General features: G+C 41.7%; 2 protein-coding genes across 3 annotated transcripts; both read right to left on the reverse strand.

Annotated features, from left to right (window-relative positions):
* Nucleotides 1-77: 77 nt before the first annotated feature.
* Nucleotides 78-2736, reverse strand: hcar2 (hydroxycarboxylic acid receptor 2-). Its single transcript, XM_065965752.1, has one exon. The coding sequence runs from the start codon at nt 2404-2406 to the stop codon at nt 1327-1329; it is 1080 nt and encodes a 359-aa protein (XP_065821824.1). The 5' UTR covers nt 2407-2736; the 3' UTR covers nt 78-1326.
* Nucleotides 2737-6992: 4256 nt separating this feature from the next.
* Nucleotides 6993-19454, reverse strand: sapcd2 (suppressor APC domain containing 2). 2 transcript variants are annotated; one of them, XM_020650825.3, is made up of 6 exons: nt 18429-19454; nt 14089-14225; nt 10689-10835; nt 9539-9640; nt 8621-8737; nt 6993-8522 (listed from the first exon to the last, which is right to left on the reverse strand). In XM_020650825.3, exons 1-6 carry the CDS (start codon nt 19219-19221, stop codon nt 8394-8396), a joined length of 1425 nt encoding a protein of 474 aa, XP_020506481.2. In that variant the 5' UTR covers nt 19222-19454; the 3' UTR covers nt 6993-8393. The 2 variants fall into 2 exon arrangements, with proteins under 2 accessions (XP_020506481.2, XP_020506480.2); XM_020650824.3 differs by having other exon boundaries at nt 8621-8740; nt 18429-19453.
* Between the last annotated feature and the right edge of the window lie 3464 nt (nt 19455-22918).

Here is a 22918-nt window from a genome sequence, read left to right on the forward strand (position 1 = left end):
TTCACATTCATAGGAATTTTATCATGAAGAAAAAGTCTTCAAATGTTCATCAAAATCAAAAATACAAAGATATTCTTTTTGTACTTTTTATATAATATTATGCAAAACTCCAAAAAATATACTGTAACACAACATGGAAATGAGCATAACGTGGACGATTTTACTTTTCCCCAAAGAAACCTCATGGCTGAATAATATTAAACATTAAAAGCACTTTTATCACCATTAGATACTGCTGTTTATTTATAAGTTACAAAAAAGCGACGCTCGAGTGATTGTGATGTGAGGACTTTTGAGCTAGTAATGCAATACAAATGGAAAATAAAGCATTACGTCAATGTGAAAGGTAATTCCCCTCACAGCTTTACTATGCAGATGTAAAATAAGTTTCCCTTCTCCAGAACAAATGTGCTCAAAACGTAGACTTTTTGGACTTCTGCTGGACTACACTTTAAATGTTCAGCTTATCTAAACTATGAAAACATTTCCCATACATCAGGTGATCTCTCCTAAACCATATTTGTGATTAAGTGCCCTCGTCTCGACTAAAATTTCCCCAATTCAATGGAGACTAATACATTTTTAAACATGTAAAAGGCTTTTTTTTTTTAAATGTTCCTTGAATACAATCGAGCCGATTTCAGACCAAAACTGTCAATTAAATTATTCAGCAAATCATAACGTGACAAATCTCATCATCTCTTGCATTTCTATTTTGCTACAACCTCCAGTGTTGAAAAATAACGCCAAAGCGGAAAAGCAAAAAAAAGTGCAGTTCCTCGAGCGTCCACACGAGGCTAGCTCCAAAAGACAAGGAAACCCCATAAACACCCATGTTAAAAAAACTATTTCCACAGCAGAAATAAACACCCTGGTACAAAATATGTTTTTGGTTTCAATGGCTCATTTCCGTATTATACACGGGATGATTATTATTTTTTTTTTTATCTAAAAAAAAACAAGGGGCGTGGCTCAGTTGACTGACAGGTGGCCACGTTGTAGCTGTTTGCCGGGAGGCTTAAGACCCGCCTTAACTCTACCTCTTGACCTGTAATGAGGGGTTAGGTGGAGATAGCATTTCCATTATGGCTACCACCATTGTTCGGTTTAAAAACACCTCTTCAGAGACCAATGGGTGACACCACTGAGACGTCACATATTTTAAACAGCCTATTGATACTTTTGCGATACTTTTGGACCCAGGCCCCTAATTGAAGAAATAATAAAAACATTGTTTCAGTAACCAGAAACAGGATTAAGCAACAACAACAGTGCATTCACATTGAACTGTAAACAGTAAATAAAAGAAAACACACTAATGTGTCTCTATGGGATTGGGTTGTTGCCACTCTGGCAGCAGTTGACGCTCCACGGCAGCTTCTCCTTGGACAGGTAGAGCAACGGCTGGATGCTGCTGCTGAAGTCCATCAAACCGAACGCGACATAGTGAATGTAACAGCGAAACACGTCTGGAGAGAAGTACTTCTGGAAAGGGAATAGAGCCACCGGCGGGAAGTAGTTGAACACAATGATAGCGAGGATGATGAGGACCATCTTGAACGCTCTCTTCTTCACCGGGTGCATCTCGTCTCTGCCGGGCCCGGACTGCCGCAGCACCCAGAGGATCGCAATGTTGCAGAACACCATGAAGGCGAAAGTTGCCAGAATCATCCATGTGAAGACCTGCTCGAAGTTGTCGATTTTGCCCACACATTTGGCCGCGGCGTAGGCCAGAGTGATTAACCAGGCAACCAGGGCCAGGACCGCTCGGTGCTGCCGGTCCTTGAGCTCAGTGAAGGTGATGGGGTGAACCACCGCCATGTAGCGGTCCAGGCAGATGCAGGAGAGGAAGAGCGGCGAGGAGTCCTTAATGCCGTAGAAGAAGCGCAGGACGTACCAGGTGCTGCTGGTGGTGAGGAAGACGATGTTTGCCAGTTCAAGGGGAGGGATGAGACAGAAGAAGACGTCCAGGATCGCCAGGTGGAGGATGAAGATGTCCGAGGTGGAGGAGTCGCCCTTGTTCTTGTGGATGAGCCAGAGGACCATGAGGTTGGCTGGAATGCCCATGAACATGTTGATGAACTGCAAGCCTAGGTACCAGATGAGCACGGCAGGCATGTCTTTGCAGCCTTCATAGACTGTCTTCTCCCTGCTGGTGTCGTTCGGTCTGTGAGAGACGAAGAGCAGGGACGAGTTGATGTACAAGACCTCCATGATATCTGGATCAGGAGGGAAGTCTTCAGAAGACACCAGCAGGAGGAACAGAGATCTGAAACAGAAACAGAACAGATCCGAATAACAAATCAGGCTCAGCTTTTGACAGAAGGAACTGGACTTTGATGTCTGAAGTTTTCTGATTTGCATCGGTCTCAACGTAATTCGCAATAATGCAATTTTGAAGCCCATCAGCAGTCATTGAGCTTGTATCAATTATAAACAGCAAAAAATCTTTAATCTCAGTTAACAATCCACTTGGATGTAGATTCTTAACACCGAATCTGTTCTCACTTCTAAAATTACAAGTCAGACCGTTAAGAATGATAGGATGTACTGTAAATGATTATATTGTGTATTTGTGTATATGTTTAACCCAAACGTTATGGCATGAAGCCATTTGAATTTGAATTTGAATTTGAATATGAATTTGAACATGATACCCAGGGAGGGAGAAGGATGTGTTTGCATAGAAGTCCTTTAGCTACACCGGAACACCAAGTTCCCCATTACTAGCCAAGCAGAGGAAATCTATACTTGAATCAAACTCAATCAAAAAGCACTAACGCTGCCTACTTACTGAAGACACTCATAGACAAAGAGGTCAGTGTGTACAAAAATCACATCATAAGATGATTATATGTTCAAAAAGACTCAAATGTGTTTTCCTTTTCCTCCAAAACACTGGATCATTTCAAACCAAACTATCACTTCCCCTTTTCTTCTCACAGTCTGCATCCCTCCCTTGCAAAATGTCTGTTGCTGTTGTATATCACCATCTTAAAGCGTTCATTTTAAGGATCGCTTGTCGTAAACTATGTCACACATGACAGTTCAACCTGAGTAAAAGGAGCATTTTCTACCAATACCAACAACTGTAGATCACAAAACAATATAATCACATGCTTATCCCCATTACTATCACCAACCCTACATACAGATGAAATACTGTGTTCAAATTCTACATGTTGCATATTATCAGAAACACTCTGGATGATTCTGTGAAATGTGACTTTTATTAAACAAGTACAAATGTAGGAGCAGAAGTCAATCTTATCAGACATCACAGCTTCACATCACCACCATCATCATGTCATTTGAAATTATCTACTTCCCCTAAATACACACCGTGAGAAATAAAAATCAACACATTGTAATGAAACTGTTCATGGTAATTTAAGTCTTTGGCATTCAAATATTAATAAAAAAAAGAACAGATAACAGACTGGATACAATTGCAAAAAAGAAGGGTTGATAATGTGACATTAGAATACATTTCAACCTTCATCATTAGCTTCATTTTTTTTTTTTTTGCCACAATATTTTTATTACATTTAGCACCATGAAATACAGCTCTATATAATATACTGACACAGAACCAATAAAATAAATAATCAAACAGGTCAATAAAACAATAAAAAAACAAAAATATATTTCTCTTCTATATAGTGTAAAGGAAGCGTATGTATCTGTTAAAGATTTAGAGAATAGATGGTGTTTAAAGGAAATCCTTAGCTCTCAGAAGCTGTTACATTAAGAATTTATGTGCAGGCCACCAACAAAAACTATAAATGTAAATTATAACTATGTAGCTTCCTACCTTTAACTCGTACCAAATCAACTGATGAAGTGATCTACTTCCAGGTATCACCATTCGAAGGACTTTTCTTATTTCCCTCTACACACTTTCTCATGTAAAAAAGAGCGGTGTTGACCACACACTAACAACATGACGCGTTGCATGTGGTTTAATGAAAGAGCAGAACTGTTTGCATGTGCCACAGAATCAACCTGCAGCGCATATCACTATCTCTGCAACTAAGGGTGACATGTCAGTGTGCAACCTGACAGTAAAGAGAGCCTCGTCTGCTGCAGAACATTCAATCTAATTAATTTAGCTGTAAGAGGATATTGCTTCTGTTAAAACAAAAACAAAAAACGCAATAAAGGCTGGAGAACACTCTCCAAAGAGATTATAAATGTATGTGAAATTCAAATTCAAAGGGCAAGGAGTAACAATTCCAAAATCACACTCACCTGCTCAAAGGGAGAACTGAAGCGCCATCCTGGTGTCCCCGCTCTCCACCTGATCCTTGTGGCTCCTGTGCACACCAGTTCCAATGTGAGCTCAAGATGAACCCCCACCTTAAAATGCATTAATGGAAACATATTTTAGAAGATGACCCAACACATCAGGGATCCTGCTCCTCTCTAAACATCCAATCACAGCGCTCAGGCAAGGGTGTGATCTCCCTCTGGATGCCATGATGTCTTATTTGGCCCTTGTACCTCCATCAAATATTTAAATGTAACAAATTTAAAAAATCCTAAAATATGGATAATGATGAATTGTATGACAGTGATTTTGGAGGAAATTAAATTAGGAAACTATTAAGAGATTTGTGTGGAGGGAGGACAAGTTGTGGCAAGCCATCATCCATTCACACCGATTGGCAATGATGCAACAAAGTGATGGTGCCTGACGGAAAATCTTCGGTAAACAACTGATGCAACAGTCCAGAAAATCACTTCTGATTCAATTCAGTGTAACAATATGTAACGTGTTACACGAGGGTGACACTTTACGAGGAGCGATGTCCGTCAGGTTGGTTGGTGCTGCACCAGTACTGCAGGTCACCTCATGACATTTACAACGCTTACAGAATGGATTGATTTTCCCGCTGTTTAATAGATTGTTGCGTCTGAAAAGGCCTTGGTATCAAAAGTCCTTTAATTTCGCCTTAAGTGTAAATAAAGTTATGTTGCATTGGAGTGTTTTTCTGTGTTTGAACAGCTTGACTGCTGAAACTCGACCCAGCTTTGTTTACCTGTGTGTGTGTGTGTGTGTGTGTGTGTCTCTGTGAACTTGTTTGTGTTGGTGTCAGGTTCACAGGAGACGTGTGTCCCTCTCCTAAAAGGTAGAAGATTCTCACAGGTTTGTTAAATTCTGCATCTAAGTAGAAACACACACGGCAGCAACACACAGCTGAATCCGTCTGTACATATGAGGCCGTTTCAAGAATCAATGGAGTTGTTCATCATCACTGAAGAAGAAGAAAATAAAGAAGAACAACAACAACACTGTTATTGATTAATGCTACACAAACATAGGCTGAAATATACGCACATGCACAAACAGGATTGTATGGACATGCACTAATGGAGAGATGTCAGAGTTAGGGGGCTGCACATGAAAGAGGGCCCGAGCAGTTTGGGCCCTCTGCTCTCAGCTCTCCGGACCAATTTCAAGATTTGGTCAGTGCCAGGACTTGAACCGCACTCCCAACCCAAGTCCCTACATACTGAGCTACTGCTATGATATCTATGACATGAGCACGATATCTACGATGATATTTTCTGCTATGCATATCAGAGCTGCAAAAATGCAATTGACCTTCTTATTTCATGTCACAGAATCCTACTTTAAAACTCAAATTTAAGGTTAACACAAACGATCGAAAAGGCTTCTAGTGTCAGACTCCATGTATATCCATCAACACAGAGAAGGTCAAAACCTCCAAGAAATGGAACTATTTGTTAAACACATGGAAGTGAATGGGAATGCTATATTGCATATTAAATATTATAACATATTGGTGATCAAAATAGAGATATATTTCTAAGATATTAAAGCAAGCTTTATCCATGAAAAAGCATTAAAGTCGTAGGATAAATTTAGATATATTCATTCATGTGTGCGTTTTCTCGACTTTTCCACTGCGCCAACTCTGACAAGTTTCCAGTCAGACTCCTCATTAAAAGCCGAGCACAGCTAATCACATCTGAGAGTGAAACGCAAATGTGTCTCATGAATTACATCAGATCATCCTCGCTATCAAGGGACATTTCTTTAATTTATGTCAAGAAATCATAACAGACCTAAGGAAGAGAGACCGGCCTTAAAACTCGCTGATTCCTAATGAAAAGCAGAGATTTCTCTTTGAAACAGCTTTTTTGAAAGCTCAAAAGACTTACTGTGAGTGAAAATGCAAACGTCATCATTCACATCTACATGTGACGGCAGGAAAAAAAAGTTGAAACCACTGAGAGGTGTGGGGTGCTGAGATGAGGTTGAGATAAACTTCACTGTTATGAATTGAGATTATTTGGAATTAAAACTGGTTCAAGATGTAAGACAAGATCTGTGCAAAAACTAGTCAGAAGGGGAAAACAAGTAGCACTGTGTGTGTGTGTGTGTGTGTGTGTGTGTGTGTGTGTGTGTGTGTGTGTGTGTGTGTGTGTGTGTGTGTGTGTGTGTGTGTGTGTGTGTGTGTGTTCAGTATGTCTTCATGTTGTATGTCGACATGTACGCATATGTTCGTATACTAGGATGTATATCTGTATGTTTACCAGGAATACGATAGTTACTATAACGTTTGCCTAAAATAATTATTCATTTATTTCTGCTTTATGTTATCAATGATGTTTTTTCTTTCTTGTATATTTATGTCTTTATTTTGCTCTCCCCTAACTCTCATGATCACTTCTCCTACATACATCCATACAACATCAACCTCCCAACAATAATTCTCAACAGGAAACCTTCTCTCTTTTCTATAATCTATGTCACCATACTGACTTTACTTTTCTGTTTCTTCTTCTTCGTCTTCTATGTCACTCTATCGCACCAATAACAAAAGAAAAAAAAAGTAATTTACATTTGAGCTGATTCAAAGAAGACTTTGATTTAATTATTATATTCCTATAGGTGCTAAGACTCCTACATGTGCAGGATTGTAAAGCATTAGTAGGAGACAGTAAAAAGGGACAGAACCATATTCAGTGTTTTCTGTAGTATTTATTTTTTTACATTTTATCTGTAGTGTCTCGATAGAAAGCAGAAGGAAAAGAGTTTCACTCACACGTAATGTAGTTTGAGCAGCGAAATATAAAACATACAATCAAACAAGTTGGGAAACAGGCCTGGACAATGTTATACGCAGATATCCCAGCAGTACCATACAGATCCATTATAAATCTACCTTCTTCTTTTCTACCACCACCCACTAACTAAATACTTGTTTTGTAAACTGGTGGATGGCTGAATGTGTTTAGTGTTTTTAAGTCTAAAGCGCAACATTTCTGGTAAAAAGGGACACTTACAGGACAAACTGTCTGTTGAACATCGCTGCTACTCTCCAGCTTTCAAACACAAATCTCTTCAGAAGATAAAAACGACCCATGCAAAGAATCCCCTTTAAAAGACCAGACAGCCAAAGTGATCATTTTCTTTTCTAGTTTCTGATTTAACATCAGAAAGATCTCCCGACCCAGAAGCTCGCCGGGCTCCGACACATTCACCGTCTACCGTGTTTATAACCGTCCTCGTCTCTCTTCTACGTGCAAACTTCCAAACTTCCCTCCCATCCGTCTCTGCCTCTACGCCCCGATGGCTCGTAGCTGCCCTCCCCGTCTCTTTTTCAATCAAAAAAAAAAAACATCTGAAAATTCTAACATGGTAACATTAAACATGCTACTATAATATAAAAACTGCACTTTCAGTACTTCCTCTCTCCATGCGTAGGAAATGTAACACCCTAAAACCCAGAAAGCCTATGCCAAGTAAACATATCATTAATAAAATGACATTTAAAGGGAATTCTGGAAGACATGATGAAAATCTAAATTTCATTTTGATCAAGCTCAAAAGAGTGAAACATTATTTGATAGGTTACAGCAAGCAGCTGGTGATTAATGTCATATTAAACTGTTAGAATATGGCATTTTATCCCTAAAGAAACCTCAATACCTTCTTGTACCACTAAGTTCATGAGTTATTCTTCTGCCTGTAAAGCAGCAGAAGCATTTGGGAGTCAAGTAGAAATTGCTACATCCCTGGAAGGAAAGGAGTGAGAGGATCTCTTGACATCCGATTGGTTTCTCAGGAGATTTTTTTTTTTTTTTCCACTTTTCAGCTTGAATGCAGGAATCAAAAAAAAAGTGAAAGAAGTCTTTAAACTCTAATTGTTCAGGTCTTCCTTGGAGTGTTCACATCTAGGTAGTCCGTGCTCTGGTTGAAGGTTGGAGTGGTCACATGCAGCTCATGGCTAAAGGTGCTTCACTGCTACAAAAGTGGGTAAACAACAGTCAGTTCCAGTCTTTTAAGTGTTTTCCTCCGCGATGGTTTCCGTGCAGAAACACATCAAGGATGTTTAAGTTGCCGTTTGGTGGAGTGTGTTTCAGATGAAGGTGGAGTCCATGTTGCTGGTGTCGTGGGCGCTGCGGGCTCGAGCCTCAAACAGCTGCTTTATCAAGGCTGACTTCTCCTGCTCCAGCTGGGCGATCCGCTCGCTCCTCTCCGTCACCTCCTTCATGAGCAAAGAGAAACAAAGCGGAAATGTATTGACAGAAATAAACAGCTTTGAGCGGTAACAAGTTGATACTTGTTAAAAGAATTCTCTCGAACCTGTGTGAGAAGTCGATTCTGGTCCTTCAGTCTCTGGATGGCTTGTGGAGGAGCTGGACCTGGAAGCTGGGAATTTGCTGAGAGTGCTGCTGTTGGAGCCGTGCTGGAAGGAAACGACTGCTGGGAAACACAAAGAGATCAGTTTTAAAGCTCCTGCGAGAAAGGTTTGTGTCGATTTTGGCGCCCTCTGTGGACAAACGATACCTCTTATCTCTTTATCCATCTAGTCCTGTTCATGTGCTCATCTGGCTTTCATTTTACAGTCAAACGCATCAGTTAATGTGAATATTTGTTGTGGAAAATGTTTCGGCAGCATGCTGTAACTCACTTGGTCTGAAACCTACCCACCACAGCGGTGTCATGTATTCAAAAACACAATAAAGAAATGATCAAACACGGCAGCGAATGTCTGGTTTGCTTTATTTAGCTCATAAGGACGCATTGCTTTACATTTTGGCTTGTTTTTAAACCAGCAAAAACACCTCACAGGAGCTTTAAAGGATACCTGGATACACATCTACAAATCAATAGAGATGCTTTGTCAAGAGGAATGATCATTTCTGCGTCTTACAAACCCAGCATCCAAAAACCTGCTTTGTTTATTTCAGGTTCAGTTAAGAATTCCCATGAAAAAACTCATCCGTGTCCTAAATTATTTCTCACACATCCCAGATTTACAATAACAAAAAAAGCAGTTTCAACTTTGTGCTTCAGTGAATCACTACAGTCAACACAAAGTATGAACACATCTGTGTAAACATCTGTATTAAAGTATCCATTGATATCCCATATATGGTCAAGAATGCTGATCCTATTCAGATTGCCTTTACATACTGAGCGATATTTAAAACTATGGACAATCCCATCAGCTGGGCACTTCTCGAATCACATCAAAAGGCGAAAGTCAAAAACACTCACCATCCCTGTGCAGGAAATTAGGTCATTAAGGCAGCGGTTGACTTCTTGCAGTTTGGGTATGAGAACATTCATGCGACTCTGACTGGCTTCTGTGAAGAAATCCTGAGAGGAGGGGAGCAGAGAAGACAAACATGAAATACAAGGCAGGAGCAACTACTCCCAGAGTACGACTATCAGAACTGCACTGCACAGGCGGCATATGAAAAGCATGGACAGTCCATAGGAAGGTCTGGAGCCAAACAGCCCCACACTACAACACTACACTACAACACTAACAAGTGAGGTTAAATCTCTTCAGTCAAATCAGACTCAACTATCGGAAGAAAAAACACTTTTTCAATCTTGTCATATCAAATGATAAATCTTTTCCCACAGATCTTAGTTCAACAGTTTTTGTGTGTTCTTCTCTGTGATCAAATTTGATCTTTTATTTATTTGGAAATAAAAAAAGTACAACTGCTTCAAATCTGTCTGCTGTTACTGTAAAAAAAACATTTCATGATGGGATATAATATATGTTTTGTGGTTATTTATCAATGTCAAGAGAGTATATAGAGTATACCCAAAAATAACTTTGTAAAACTTGTTGCCTCTCGAGTACTTTTTATCTACTTTTTAAAAAAAAAAAAAACAGTTTCCTGCATATCTGAGTAGCCTATTACTGTGTTTTAGTTATTTTATTTTCTTATTTTTCTTGATATGATTTATTTATTTTTGTAAAGTTCTTTCTTTCTTTATTTTTTCTTTCTCTTCCAAGTATTTTGTTGGGTGGGGGGGGGGGGGGGGGGGGGGGGTTAGTTTGGGGTGTGTTACTGCATCCTATATACCAACATAACTCTTAAATGCAACTCGGCTTCCTTTAGAGTTCGCAGGAAGGACTGCCCTTATCTGTACAGGTGAGTTTAGTGTTGACCTTGACCTTTTATTATTCAGAATGTGACTTCTAGGTGCAGCTGTGGTGGTTTGTCGTCTGGATTAGGCTTGTCTCATGTTTGGATGTTTTACGGCCTGTATGAGTGTTTTTGTTAAGGGTGGGTGGGGGGGAAAGAAAAGAAAAATACTTCCCTGTACAGTAAAAGCCATTTTCTGTTATTATCTTTCAATAAAAAGACCTTTGAAAGAAAGAAAAAAAACAGTTTCTTGGACTGACCGTGCAGTGGGAGCTCTGGCCGACCTGCCGCTGTCTTTCTGTGACATTATGGATTTGGCCCTGGTACCAGTCCCGGGCCCGCTCCACCACCTCCAGGCCCGCCAGCAGGGAGTCCTTCTCCTGCTCCAGCTCCTTCATTTGCTTCAACTGTGTGAGTTTAAAGTCAACGAGCAGGGGATGTTGTTGGAGGGGCGACAGGAGAGGGGGGGAAAAGTCAAAAGGAAAAGTCACTTTCTGATCTCGCATATTGAAAAGACATTATTATCATTAAACGAGCTTCCCGATTGCTGCCAAGATTTGATCTAATGATTGATTTCAGCCTGCGGGGTGGACTGACTCCCATCTTTTCACATGGGCATCTGCAGCACGCTCTTTTGTGCAGGCGGAGACAATGGCGCCGTACCAATTGTGCGGGGCTCTCTCCCATCCCGAACAATGTTTAGAGGAGCAATCAGTCCGGCGTCATGGCAACCGCACAGCAACCTAAGAATGGGGTAAACAGCGGACCCACTTCAACTATGGCTGCCCCAATGTGTGTGTGTGATCGAAAGAGAAAGAGAGAGAGAGTTAGAGTGTGTGTGTGTGTGTGTGTGTGTGTGTGTGTGTGTGTGTGTGTGTGTGTGTGTGCGCATTGAGTTGTGCTGACCAGGCTGTCCTTCAGCACACAGTCACAGTTCAGGCCTCATTGCTGGCATTCAGCCACCTGGTGTGTCATCTTTCTGTCCTGCCATCGCTCCATCACTGCGTCCCCTGTGCGGCTTAGTACATTCCTCTGATCGCCGCTCATCGGTCCCATTTAAATCACACTCACTCTTATACACAAACAGCATGTGTTGCCGAAGGAAGCTTAAAGAAAAAAGTTTAAGCGGATCCCCCCCCCCCCCCCCCCCCCCCCCCACCCCCCCCCGTTCCACCCCTGCTCCTTTCCAAACAGTGTGAAGAAAGTGCACACAAGAGGAAAAGAAAAAAGAGGGGGTTTTAGGAGAAGAGGAGGAGGAGGAGGGGAAGGGTCCGTGTTTGGAATAAAGCATGACCCAGTGTCAGCCTGCATGAATGTGTGATGGTCCACAGGCAGGAAAAACCCTGTGTGTGTAAAAAAAAAAAAAAAAACGAGAGCAAGAGGAGGAAACAGAGGGAGAGAGTGAGGGGCAGTAAATGTTTGAAAGGTGATGGAAAGGTCTGTTCATGTATGTGTGTGTGTCCGCTGAATGAGCACGCATGAATACACCCAACAGCGCACATACAATAACATGACAGCCGTCGCACAAGCTGTTTCGCTGCAAACACAAAGAACAACATAACGGCCTTTTCAAACCGTGTGTACAAAGCGACATGAAACAGTTTGCTGTGAACCTTGAAGCCCTTTAATACGACTGCAGCTCAGAGGCAACATACAAGCTCAAAAGTCCCTGAAACGAGGACGGCTCAAGGTGTCGTCTATTAGTTATTTACAACAGTTATCGCTACATAATATTCAGACTTTACTTTGGATATAAAATGTCTAAAAATGTCCATCAGATGTCCCCAGGGTCTAATATTCATCCTAAAACTTCTCTTTAGGTCCATAACATCAAGACAAAAAAATAGAACCAGCAAATGCTTGACATTTCAGTTTGACATTTGACTTGAAATGAATTGATTTTGTCAGTTAACAATCTAAATATTGCATCACTACAGCAAATCAGAAGAACTGCATCTGGCCAGAACAAAGAAGACAAAAAAGTCTCAAGTAATCTCAAAGTTTATGAAACATAAGAAAGCACAGATGAAGTCCTTTGAATTGCCTTTTTTCTCGTACAAACAATTTTAAAGCAAAAGATCTGAAACTTATGACCAAAAACAACATGAAGAAGCAGTAACTCCTCACTTCAGAGCGACTGTAAACAGCATTTCAGTTTCTTTTTACTTGATTCTTGACTTCAAACATCGTCTCCAGACTTACTCACATCCTCAACCTCGATAGTACGACAGCAGGTTAGAGCCAATAAACAAATAACAAAGTTTCAACAACTTCCAAGAGGAGTTTTTTTTTTTTTTTACACTGAACTCCCAGACTCAGAATCAAATCCCAACTTTTAACATCACACCAGCCTGATGATCTTCAAATCCTGAACTAAACACAAAACCACCGTCTCTCCCTGCTCTTGTCTCCTTGGAGTTCTTACTCACCCAGAGGAAAAAGTGCAGGGCCTTGCTGCTGTACAGGCTGCTGCTGAGGGGGATGAAGACGGTGGTGTAAGCAGCCCACACAGCCGTCCAGGCTTGGCCGGGCTGCCCGAGAGAGTCCTCTACTTCCACCAGGCCCCTGGGCCCGACCCGGCTCACTACCATCAGGGCAGCAGCGGGCCAAGTCGGCCTTGGTGGGAGGGCCGCAGGGGAAGGGGGGGAGGAGGAGATGGGACAGGGAGGGAGGGAGGAGGAGGAGGAGGAGGAGGGGGGAGTCGGTCAGTCAACCTCTCCAGACGAGGGGGAAAGGAGACGAAGACTGCGACGGACAGGGAGAGAGAGAGAAGGAGAGGAGTAAGAGCTGGAGAGAGAGAGAGTGAGAAATGGGGAGGCAGGGAGAGAGACGGGGAGTGGAGGCAGGCATGAGCTACCGGACCGAGGTGGGAGGGGCAGAGAGAGGGGGAGGCAGCAGGCCGAGGGATGGGAGGGGAAATGTGGGGGCCAATGGAAGGTAAAATGGAGCAGAGCCTGCTCTATTTACTTTTCCACAATGATCAAATATTGACTTTGATATTCTCTATTCGACACAATGTGTGACAACTGACAGAACTCCTACTGCTTACTTTAGAAACGTCACACCTTCTTTCAGGGTTTATCACTTTCAGGCTTTAACAAAAAGGTCTGAAGTAGCAAAAAGACTTTCTGGAAATCAACCAACCATCTGATGAACTCTCTGAGTTAACAAATACATCTCCACATCTCAACAAACAACGAGACATTCATCTGACTGAAAAAGAGTTTCATATCAATAAGAGTGGAATGAACTGATGCCTCAAAAGGCAAATTCACAGAGCCCACCAATTGCCACCATACTCTGCTCAAACTTTGTCATCAAGCTGCAGTGAGTCTCTTACGCCGTTTTCATGCACTCCTGAAAATATCTATATATTCAGGAGGATTGCTCCGGATATTCTCCTGACCCGGCTGCACCTCACAGCAGGAGACGATCCCTGTCAGACGGGAGGGGAATCATCCTATAACCGGTTTTCATTTTGAACCAGTTTGAATAACAAATACTGCACAGGATGACATCATCAACATCATGAGAGACATCGAGAAATGTTCCTTACTGAAATATGAGTACAACTGTGGCTTGACACCTTGATGAAAACCGTTCAGATACTTTGTAGAGACTGTTTGAGTGGTGTGTACGTGTGTGCGTCTGTGTACCAACCATCCCATAATCCACGCCGTTGGATATGGTATGCCTCCTCTGCTCTTCCCGACTCCGCCCGTGTCGCCTGGAGCTTCCTGAAAATCCTGTTGCAGATTCGCTCTGAGATCTTGGTAATCCGGATTTCGCAACACCACCTAGACAAACGTGAAACAGACAAATCGAATCAATGTCAACACCCAACACTGTAGACTGGAATGCAATCTGTCATTACTGCCGCTCTCTGGTTGCACTAAAGGAAAAAGACACATTTTAGGCCTTAATCCTTAGTAAAAAAAAAAAAAAAAAATGTAAATATAGTTCGCTCAAAGGATTTAGGCAATTACAAATGCTCACATATTTGTTGTGGCCTGACCGCTATGTTCAATTTTTAAGAGCTCTGACGCTGTAGTAATAAAAAATAAGTGTATTGGAGTTTGTTTTGTTTTTTTACAATGGGCATGTGATGACACGCAGGTAATGTTTTCTTTTCCCTTCTCCCTCAATCAGAGGGAAACACCCAAACCGTCAAATTATCTTATCCTCCTTATAAGGACGTGTTCAAGTGAGGTATGTAGCACAGGTGTTACTAAAGAATTCAGACTTGGCAAACGAGTATCTGTAACTCATGGCATCGGCAACAGTCAAAAATCATCTTCTGAAAGACAGTTACTGGTTTTTAATGTATATAGATATGTTGTTTTTGTGCTACTTTTTTCAGCCTTGCCTTCTGACTCAGCCCCTGATGTGTGACTAATGTGAGACAGAATATAAGTGGGCAAACGACATCAGCATTTGGAAGAAGACATGAATGAAGAAGAGCAAATTCAAGTACAGTGAAGACATGAGTCAGTCCTGACGATGGTGCATGTGGATTGCTGGTGTGAACCACAGGAGGGAGCTGTACTCTGTGGATGTGTTTGGTATCAACACATCAGACATGATGCCCACTGACACAAACAGCTTTTCATTACTGAAGCATAAAAGTAAAGATATTTCAGTTACACATTTAAACCAACATAATAAAGCATGTCCTGTTGATTGTACACCAATATACACAGCCTCTCTTGTTTGATCACCTAACTGAAGAGGAGTTCAGTAGTGCAGAAGGAAATATTTGAAGGGCTTAAACCCTCTGTAGAGATAACATCAAACATCTCAATCACACATGAATTACTTTCAGAAACCTGAAAGGTCCTGAATGTAATAAGCAGAGGGTGCGTGACAAAGAGAAATTACAGTGGGTGGGTGTTTAATAGGAATTGAATGAAGATATTTTGGCAGAGAATCAGAAAAAGTTGAGCTTCCTTTTTCTTGTGTTTTGGGGAAGGACTTGGGAAAAGGGGAATGTCAGACTTGTGACTGACACTTTCGTCCAATTCTGTAAAAAAAAAAAAAAAAGGGAATTTGAAAATCCTGAATTGACAAACAAGCGAACACTACTGAAGTGGATTATCTGATATGATTGAAAGCTTCTCAGCCTCTTCTGAATAACTCTCATGGTAATGTTTCTGGTTCATTCATCAACCTCTCAAACATTGAAACTCAACTTTAAAGCAATCTTCTGTCCCAGTTGCGCCTGAACTTTATTTTAGTCTCTGCTCCCTGCACACTCATCTGAATGACATGCAGATCCGATGAAGTGGATAACTTCCTACTAGCTCTTTGAATCAAGCGTCTCCGCTGTATTAAACTGCTGTATCTCTCTCATATCAACCGAGGCGTTTTATCATGAGAAGATTTTTAGACCTAAGTGCACACTGGTAATGGGACTTTGCGGTGATGGCTAGGATTTCACCACCGCCGTGTGTATCAGTGAGCTCTGGCCTCTCTGCTGTAATCTGGCTTATCCAGCAGGGTTTTGGCTGCATGTGAGAGATTACAGATCGAGCGAAATATATGGCCAACAGTATGTGGACTATGTGAACATTCACATGTTGCCACCTCTGGGGAAGCTTTCCAAATATTTTCTAAACTGGCTGCGGAGATTTGTTTTCCCATTGATGCTGGGCGATTTATCCCAAAAGGAGATGGATGGGACCAAAGTCAGGACCTAGATGTTAGACAGCCAGTTATTTCACTTTGTGTAGTTTGTTGTTATCTTTGTATTGTTGTGTAGAACAGGTGTTGTAAGTAAGTGAGTTTCCCCATATGATTTTTTTGCGATCATGCATTTCTAAAAAACTTTATATAGATTTTTAATTGTGTGCCAAAACGTATGGCTAGTTGACTCTTCAACTATAATTAAAAAAACTCACACAGGAAGTTGTAAGCAAAGGTCTTTGACAAGGTACAGTAAATATTACCGCATTTTGTGCAAATATGACTCTGCAAGTGTTTTCAGCCCGTTTAGTGTACGCGTGTATTTACCTGTTACCAGGATGTCAGTATGTGGATAAACGGCAACATTGGAGATGGTTATATATAACATGCTAACTGAGATAGGTTCGTAACGTTCCAATCTTATAAAGCTAACTTGAAGATCGACAAGGAAAGAGAAGACTTTTTGGCATGAGATAGATTTTTGGATTTCCATTCAAACCTGGGACATAACAATTTAACTTTCCACACCCGGTAAAGCTGCTAAACATGAGACAAGTAACACAGATAAAGATGCAGCTTAATGTAACTTTGCAATTCGTTATGAATAATATCTGCAGGGATGTACACGCTCTGCCGGCGGATTGCTGCTTTCCCATTAGCCATGACACAGATCATAAAAGATAGTTGATGGGCAATAATGCAACCGACAACAGCAACAAAGCAATCTCGACGTAGGACTTCCAGCCAACTATTTTTGCAAAGCTCTCGCCAACGTGTAAAAGCCTGTCCAATATTTACACTGGTCTGGCTTCCTCCTCGATCACTCTCTCTCTTCTTCTTTTTTTTTTTTCCTTCTTAGCTTCTTCCGTCACCATCCTCTTCCATCTAATCAAACAGCACCAAGACGGCTGAAGGCTTCAGTGTGAACTAGTGCCGTAAAGTCGTGCGCACATGACCTCGGCCCACTTGCCAAAGTTACATAGTGCAGTAAACAGGATGATCTGTGGACGTGAGAGAGACGCCATTCTCCCTGTTGAAAGTTACTGTTCTATTAGATCAGCCTTTGAAACTACTATTTTAAGCTCGAAAAGTTATGTACTGGTGCTTTAATTGTCACTACAAAGGAAGGAAGTGTGCCTTGGATTTTCTGATATCAGTGCAGAGGGATTCTTGTCACAGCCTATGTTCAAGTCCAGGGATCAGAATCAGTATCCACAAAGGAAAAACAGTATTGGAACATCTCTACTTAATTGAACAAGTATTTGAGCTTTAGGTCTTACAGGGGTATCTGTCCATCTATTCATACTGAACAGTACAACTCTACTAAGTGAAAGTGTCAAAGTAGTGAACCCCCCCGAGGGGTCGACAGAGAGAGTGTGAGTCTGTTTCTCTTATAGCTCCCGACAGGCCTGGGATCATGTAAGCTCAGGCTTAATCTAGTTCAATGTGCGTGTGTGTGTGTGTGTGTGTCGGGGGGGGATAGAGAGTATAGAAAAGCCCTCGAATGATTTGTGAGAGGAAGAATAACGAGATCGAGTTTGAATAAAAGCCAGAGCCGGGATGTAGGAACACGATAATGAACAAGCAAACCGGTATATGTTCATACAATCTGAGCATCACCCATTCCCATGACAGAGGGGCCACGGCATGGGTGTCCCTACCACGAGGCAGACCCTCAAGATAGCAGGAATTTCTGACAGGACCTCTGACCTGACCTGGGGTTAACAACGCCACTTATTCAACCGGATTCCCAGCAGTGCAGCAGAGACCCTTAAACACAGCCTGTTTACGCTGTGGCATAATACTGACACATGAGAAGAGTGTTGCCAACAAGAACTGTTGTTGACTTCCCACTGAGATTCATTTAAAGACTTCCTGTTAAAGATACTTATTTTCTCACTTACAGTAAACCTCTCCAGTCTGGATTACAAATCCTGACGTGTAGGGAAACTCCTCAGACACTGTGCACTTGGGTGTGCCACACGGATCAGTGCATTTTAAATCCTTTTAAATATGAGAGCGAAGCTGGCAAGTGGACATATCAGCACAGTTCTGCATGTAATAAAAGGCTTGCTCATGGCATTTCAGTCTCAAGCGTTCTGCTGGGTGTTCAAGGATGTGTACATATTTAGAGTCAAAATCAATATGCCCAATTATATTCTATGTTTCTTAAATCCTCATGGGAGTTGTTGTTTATTTAATACTGCAATTGTGTTTCTTTCTGTTTCGTTTATCACAAAAAGTAATTAAAATGTACTAAACTGCCCCCACACCTCCTACGACACACTTTATTTACACTCATGCCTCCACTGACTTACTTGGTCCCTGGACCTGAGATGACTCCAGCGCCAGCGACTCAATGGACCTGACCCGGCTCTGATGGGTCTGCGTTGGCTTGGTGGCACTGCCCGGCTCGGCCCGGTAACACCCGCCCCCCGGAGCACCAGGATTCCGCTCCAAACTCCGCCCGGACCTCTCGTAGCCCGCGCTGTACTGTGCAGGTCCGCACGACGCGGGGTAACCGGGCCCCTCCTCCTGTCTGCCCCGGCCCTGCATGGAGGATGACCGGTGCAGCTGCTGCTGGGTGTTCGTCACGTTGCTCGGCCCCAGCGGACGGACCTTGTTCTCCACCCGTGTCCCGACACTACACGTGGACAGCGGGGCGGGTTTCTGTGGAGCCTGCTGCGGGTGGACGGCAGCCTGGGCCTTGAAGCGACGGCTGTTCTCCGGGTTGAGCATGGAGTACCGCAGCCCCGCCACGAACCTCTCAAAGGTGAGGCAGCCATGCGGCGGGGTGACCCTCCTCAGGCAGCCCAGTACCCCTCCGGGCAGTTCTCGGGTGTCCGCGCCTTGCCAACGACTCTCTATCTCCGAGATGTGGACATAGCCTCGACCGGAGTCGTCCAAAATGTCAAACAGGGTCCTCAGGCTGTGCAGGAAAGCTTTGGGCAGACCATCTGTTGAATACTCCGTCTCTTTTGGCTGCATTGTGTTATTTTTTTTAAAGCCCTCCACTTTGCCCTGAAACACTTCTTTTCTTGGTCCAACTCGGCCGTAAATCGCCGACGTCCCGTTCAGCTTGCAGCCCTGGTCAGTCGCTATTAAAGCCATGAGTGCACCTTTAATCTCCACTAACTAATCAATCAAAACACACCGAGGACAAAGTTTACTAACTTTAAGGAAACACACAGCGACACGTACTGAAGAAAAAGACAAACCCCTGACGTTAAAACCCTCAAAGAGCCCAAATAATTGTATCCTTGTTACAAATTGTATCCAGAAATCCTCAAAATGTTTCACCGTTTTCAGTGTCTACCTTCCCACCGAAACTCCGCCGCTCTGTGATCCATACTTTCCTTTTTTTTCTGCCCGAGGTCCGCCCTTCAAATGGTTGTGCGTGAGCGTCCCGGGACCAGCCATTGGTCGCAGCGCGCACGATCTCAGCGCTGATTGGTGCAGGCCGGAGAGAGGCTCAAGTTTGATTTGTGCTTTTGTTATTACCAATGCAGAGAGAGACGTTATTCATAAGAGCCTGAATATTATTCCACCCCGCTCTCCATAATGAGAACGAGCTGGGTAAACTATCACCTTACATTCAACAGAATCCCTTTTGTTAGACATTATTAAACTATCTTTAGCTTTCACTAGATGTCATTAAATGTGAAAGGAATTCATCATTTAATCAGGTAAACATGAACCTATACTTATAGTTTTAACAGGTCTCCATTGTTCCTCTTTAATGGCTGTTACTCCTTGATAAAACTGCGTAAAAGTGTCATTGTATCTGAATGCATTATTTACATTTGATTGTTCTAAACTTATTAATATGTCGTCCCACTCTCCCTCAATTTTAATTTTGTTTTCTCCTGATTGAGTTTAAACTAATTTTCCTTCACTGAACTGAACTGCCTCTCCATACCTGCCTGTTGACTCCATATTATTCCTGTTATTTGCATTTTTACAATTTTGCCTTCTCTGTTGATCTCTGTTCTGTTGTGTTTTTGCTGTATTTGCTTTGTCTGTCACAGCACTTTGTAAACATTTGTTTTTAAAGGTGCTATATAAATAAATATATTATTATTATTATTAGATATTGATATATAGTGTTTTGGCATAACAAAAGACACATTTGAAAAGCGACATGAGACAATTCCTATAGGCCTATATATTCACTAAAAGCTATACTACTTTTTTAAACTGTGATGTTTATAACTGTATAACACATTGCATAAAAAGTGACTTTGCATTATTTTGTACATGTGTGATATAAGTTAATCAAATTCAATCAATCATTCTAGTGTAGAACCAAATCACAACCTATGTTATTCAGACACTAGACTGTACTCCACAGGTATTGAGTTTTGGCTTTTTTCAGATGCATTTCTGTCAAATATGCAGTGTGTGCATTGTCAGTTTCATGAAGTTGCAAAGTTGTTTAATTGTACGTATTTTGCTTTATTGAATTTAACTTCATGTAAGTATACAAAACAATCTTTGATGGAAATATTTGCACCTACTCCCCGTACATGATTTACTCTTTTAATGCATTTTACAAAAAAAATCACCCCAAAGAGTCAACCAATGTCAAATTGCTCTCTTTATTTCTGATCCTGTCCATACTTTTCATAATAGCCACCCCCTCCCCCAAATTAACAATATTCCTTGTAAATAACAAAAGGTCTATTCAATCCTTCTTTTGTAATCAGGCTGCAATCAATAGCGACTAATAATCCTATCTCACTTCAATGCTCTCTGTTCTTGCCCTTTTGCCCCCACAACCCTTTCATCATGCATGATCTTCTGATATTGCGTAATGTGATGTACATCACATCACAACCACGTCTGTCACTTCAGGGACATTTTTCTGTTTGTCTTTTGCTCCAGTGATGAGTCACTCGGAGAAACTCTCAGCCCCATGCACAGGCAGACCCGTGTTTATCTCTGACCTGCCCGGACACGAGCAGTGATTACTGTTGAAGATGCTGTCACACAGTCACACAGCACAACATTACCTCATGCATACTGGTATTGTTCCTTGTCAGACCAGATAGTGAAGTACAGATTTACTAGATTCTATTACATGCTCTGCACTTTATTATTTAGATGCTGAAGAGGACACACAATCAATAAATCCCCTCACAACGGACATGAGCTGCCCCCTCCCTCTGACAGTCACACCAGTTGTTATCGTTAACGCAGTCATTTGTGGTAATTGATTATAACTCCAGGCTGGAATAGATCAGTTGTTCATATACACAACAATACTGATTCCGGTGTATTGATTTAGATCAACAGTGGTTTGTTTTTCCCACTGCTGGTCAGGTGTAAGTTGAGTATTTTGGGGTCTTTTACTGACTGTTTTATAATACAAGAAATATAGAAAGTGAAAGAAAGGAGGAGAGGAGCACTGTCCAGTTGCAGCTCAACTCACTGGGCTCACAGGGTCAGACAAATGAGCGCCCAGTCCTGCTCTCCTCATCTCTCTCTTCTCATGTTGTCACGCACATGCAATGCTGCAGCTGCAAAAAAAAAAAAAAAAAAAAACTGCACACTCTACACACTCTCTGGAAAGCAAGCCAGTGGTTAACAAGCGTGCCAAAAAACCAGTCCATACCACTTTTTGTGTTAGTTTCAGTACATGTACAGATCCTCAGTCAGTCATGTAACCTCTTACACACATACAGTACACACACTCATGCAGCCTCTTCCCTCATTATCTCCTGTTTGCTCGCTGCTCCTCCAAGTCTTTTCCTTCAGCAGCATCGGTGTGCATGTGACAAAGGATTTGAGAGCTTATTCAATTCATGAAGCCTTTTTTCTTTTTTCTGGTTTGGATGGAAGAGAATTCAAAACCTTTAAATCATTTGAGGTGTAAAATCAGATTTGAATTACAGTGGGAGGACGAGAACGACAGGAAGCACGAGTGGGGGGTGGATTCAGGTTGCACCAAGAAGAATAAAGGGAAAAACACAGCATTAAACTAAAGACAAAATGTTCCAAAAGCCATTTTGCATTTCCTATATAAAACCCACCAATCCAGCCATTTTTTTATAGACATTGGGAAAATGTGCACCATTGTGAGCGTCTGTTAAAAATTCCCTGAAGACTTCCCTAAGCTTGTTATCCAAGAATGAAATACCTGGACTTTGACCGCATCTTTCACAGGAGTGAAAAGACTCTATTGTTTCACTGGCCTGTAGAAAATATCAGAAAATATGCTGCTAACACTGTGTTGTACAAACTAGTTCAGTCATGCATATGAATTGAGGAGGTCATGGTTTGGTACAAAGTAGCAAAATGCAATCTTAATCTTGCAATCACGGCAAAATAAATCTGTGTCGGCACGGCACAAATGTTACGAGATATTTTCACACATTTATTCTTTTTTTTTTTCATGCTTTCATACAGATTTTCAGTAAAGCAAGAGTATGCTGATCTGCAGGATCTGGACAGAGATTTTAAAGGAACTTGGCCCTTGTGAAGGGGGCACGTTCAGAACCTGTAGAGCTCATAGTTTTGGCGGGACCTTTAAATCTGGGTGTTTAGCCATGGAGGGATCAGCTGTGTTCTCCTCTGTGTCACATAAGAGCTAATGTCCATGAAGCAGTACAGTTATATTCAATTACTATCTATGCAATGCCAATGAAACACTTGTGATATATTTAATGACAACGTACTACAGTACATGCCGTGCTTTAACCACAAAATAAAAGGCAAACTTCATTTGAACATTCAATTAAATGCAATTTTGCAGAATCCATCCTGCCTATATGAGCCAACGTATCTAAGTGGCATCTATTATTCAGGT

This window comes from Labrus bergylta, chromosome 17, assembly GCF_963930695.1.
Source record: "Labrus bergylta chromosome 17, fLabBer1.1, whole genome shotgun sequence".
Taxonomy (NCBI): Eukaryota; Metazoa; Chordata; class Actinopteri; order Labriformes; family Labridae; genus Labrus; species Labrus bergylta.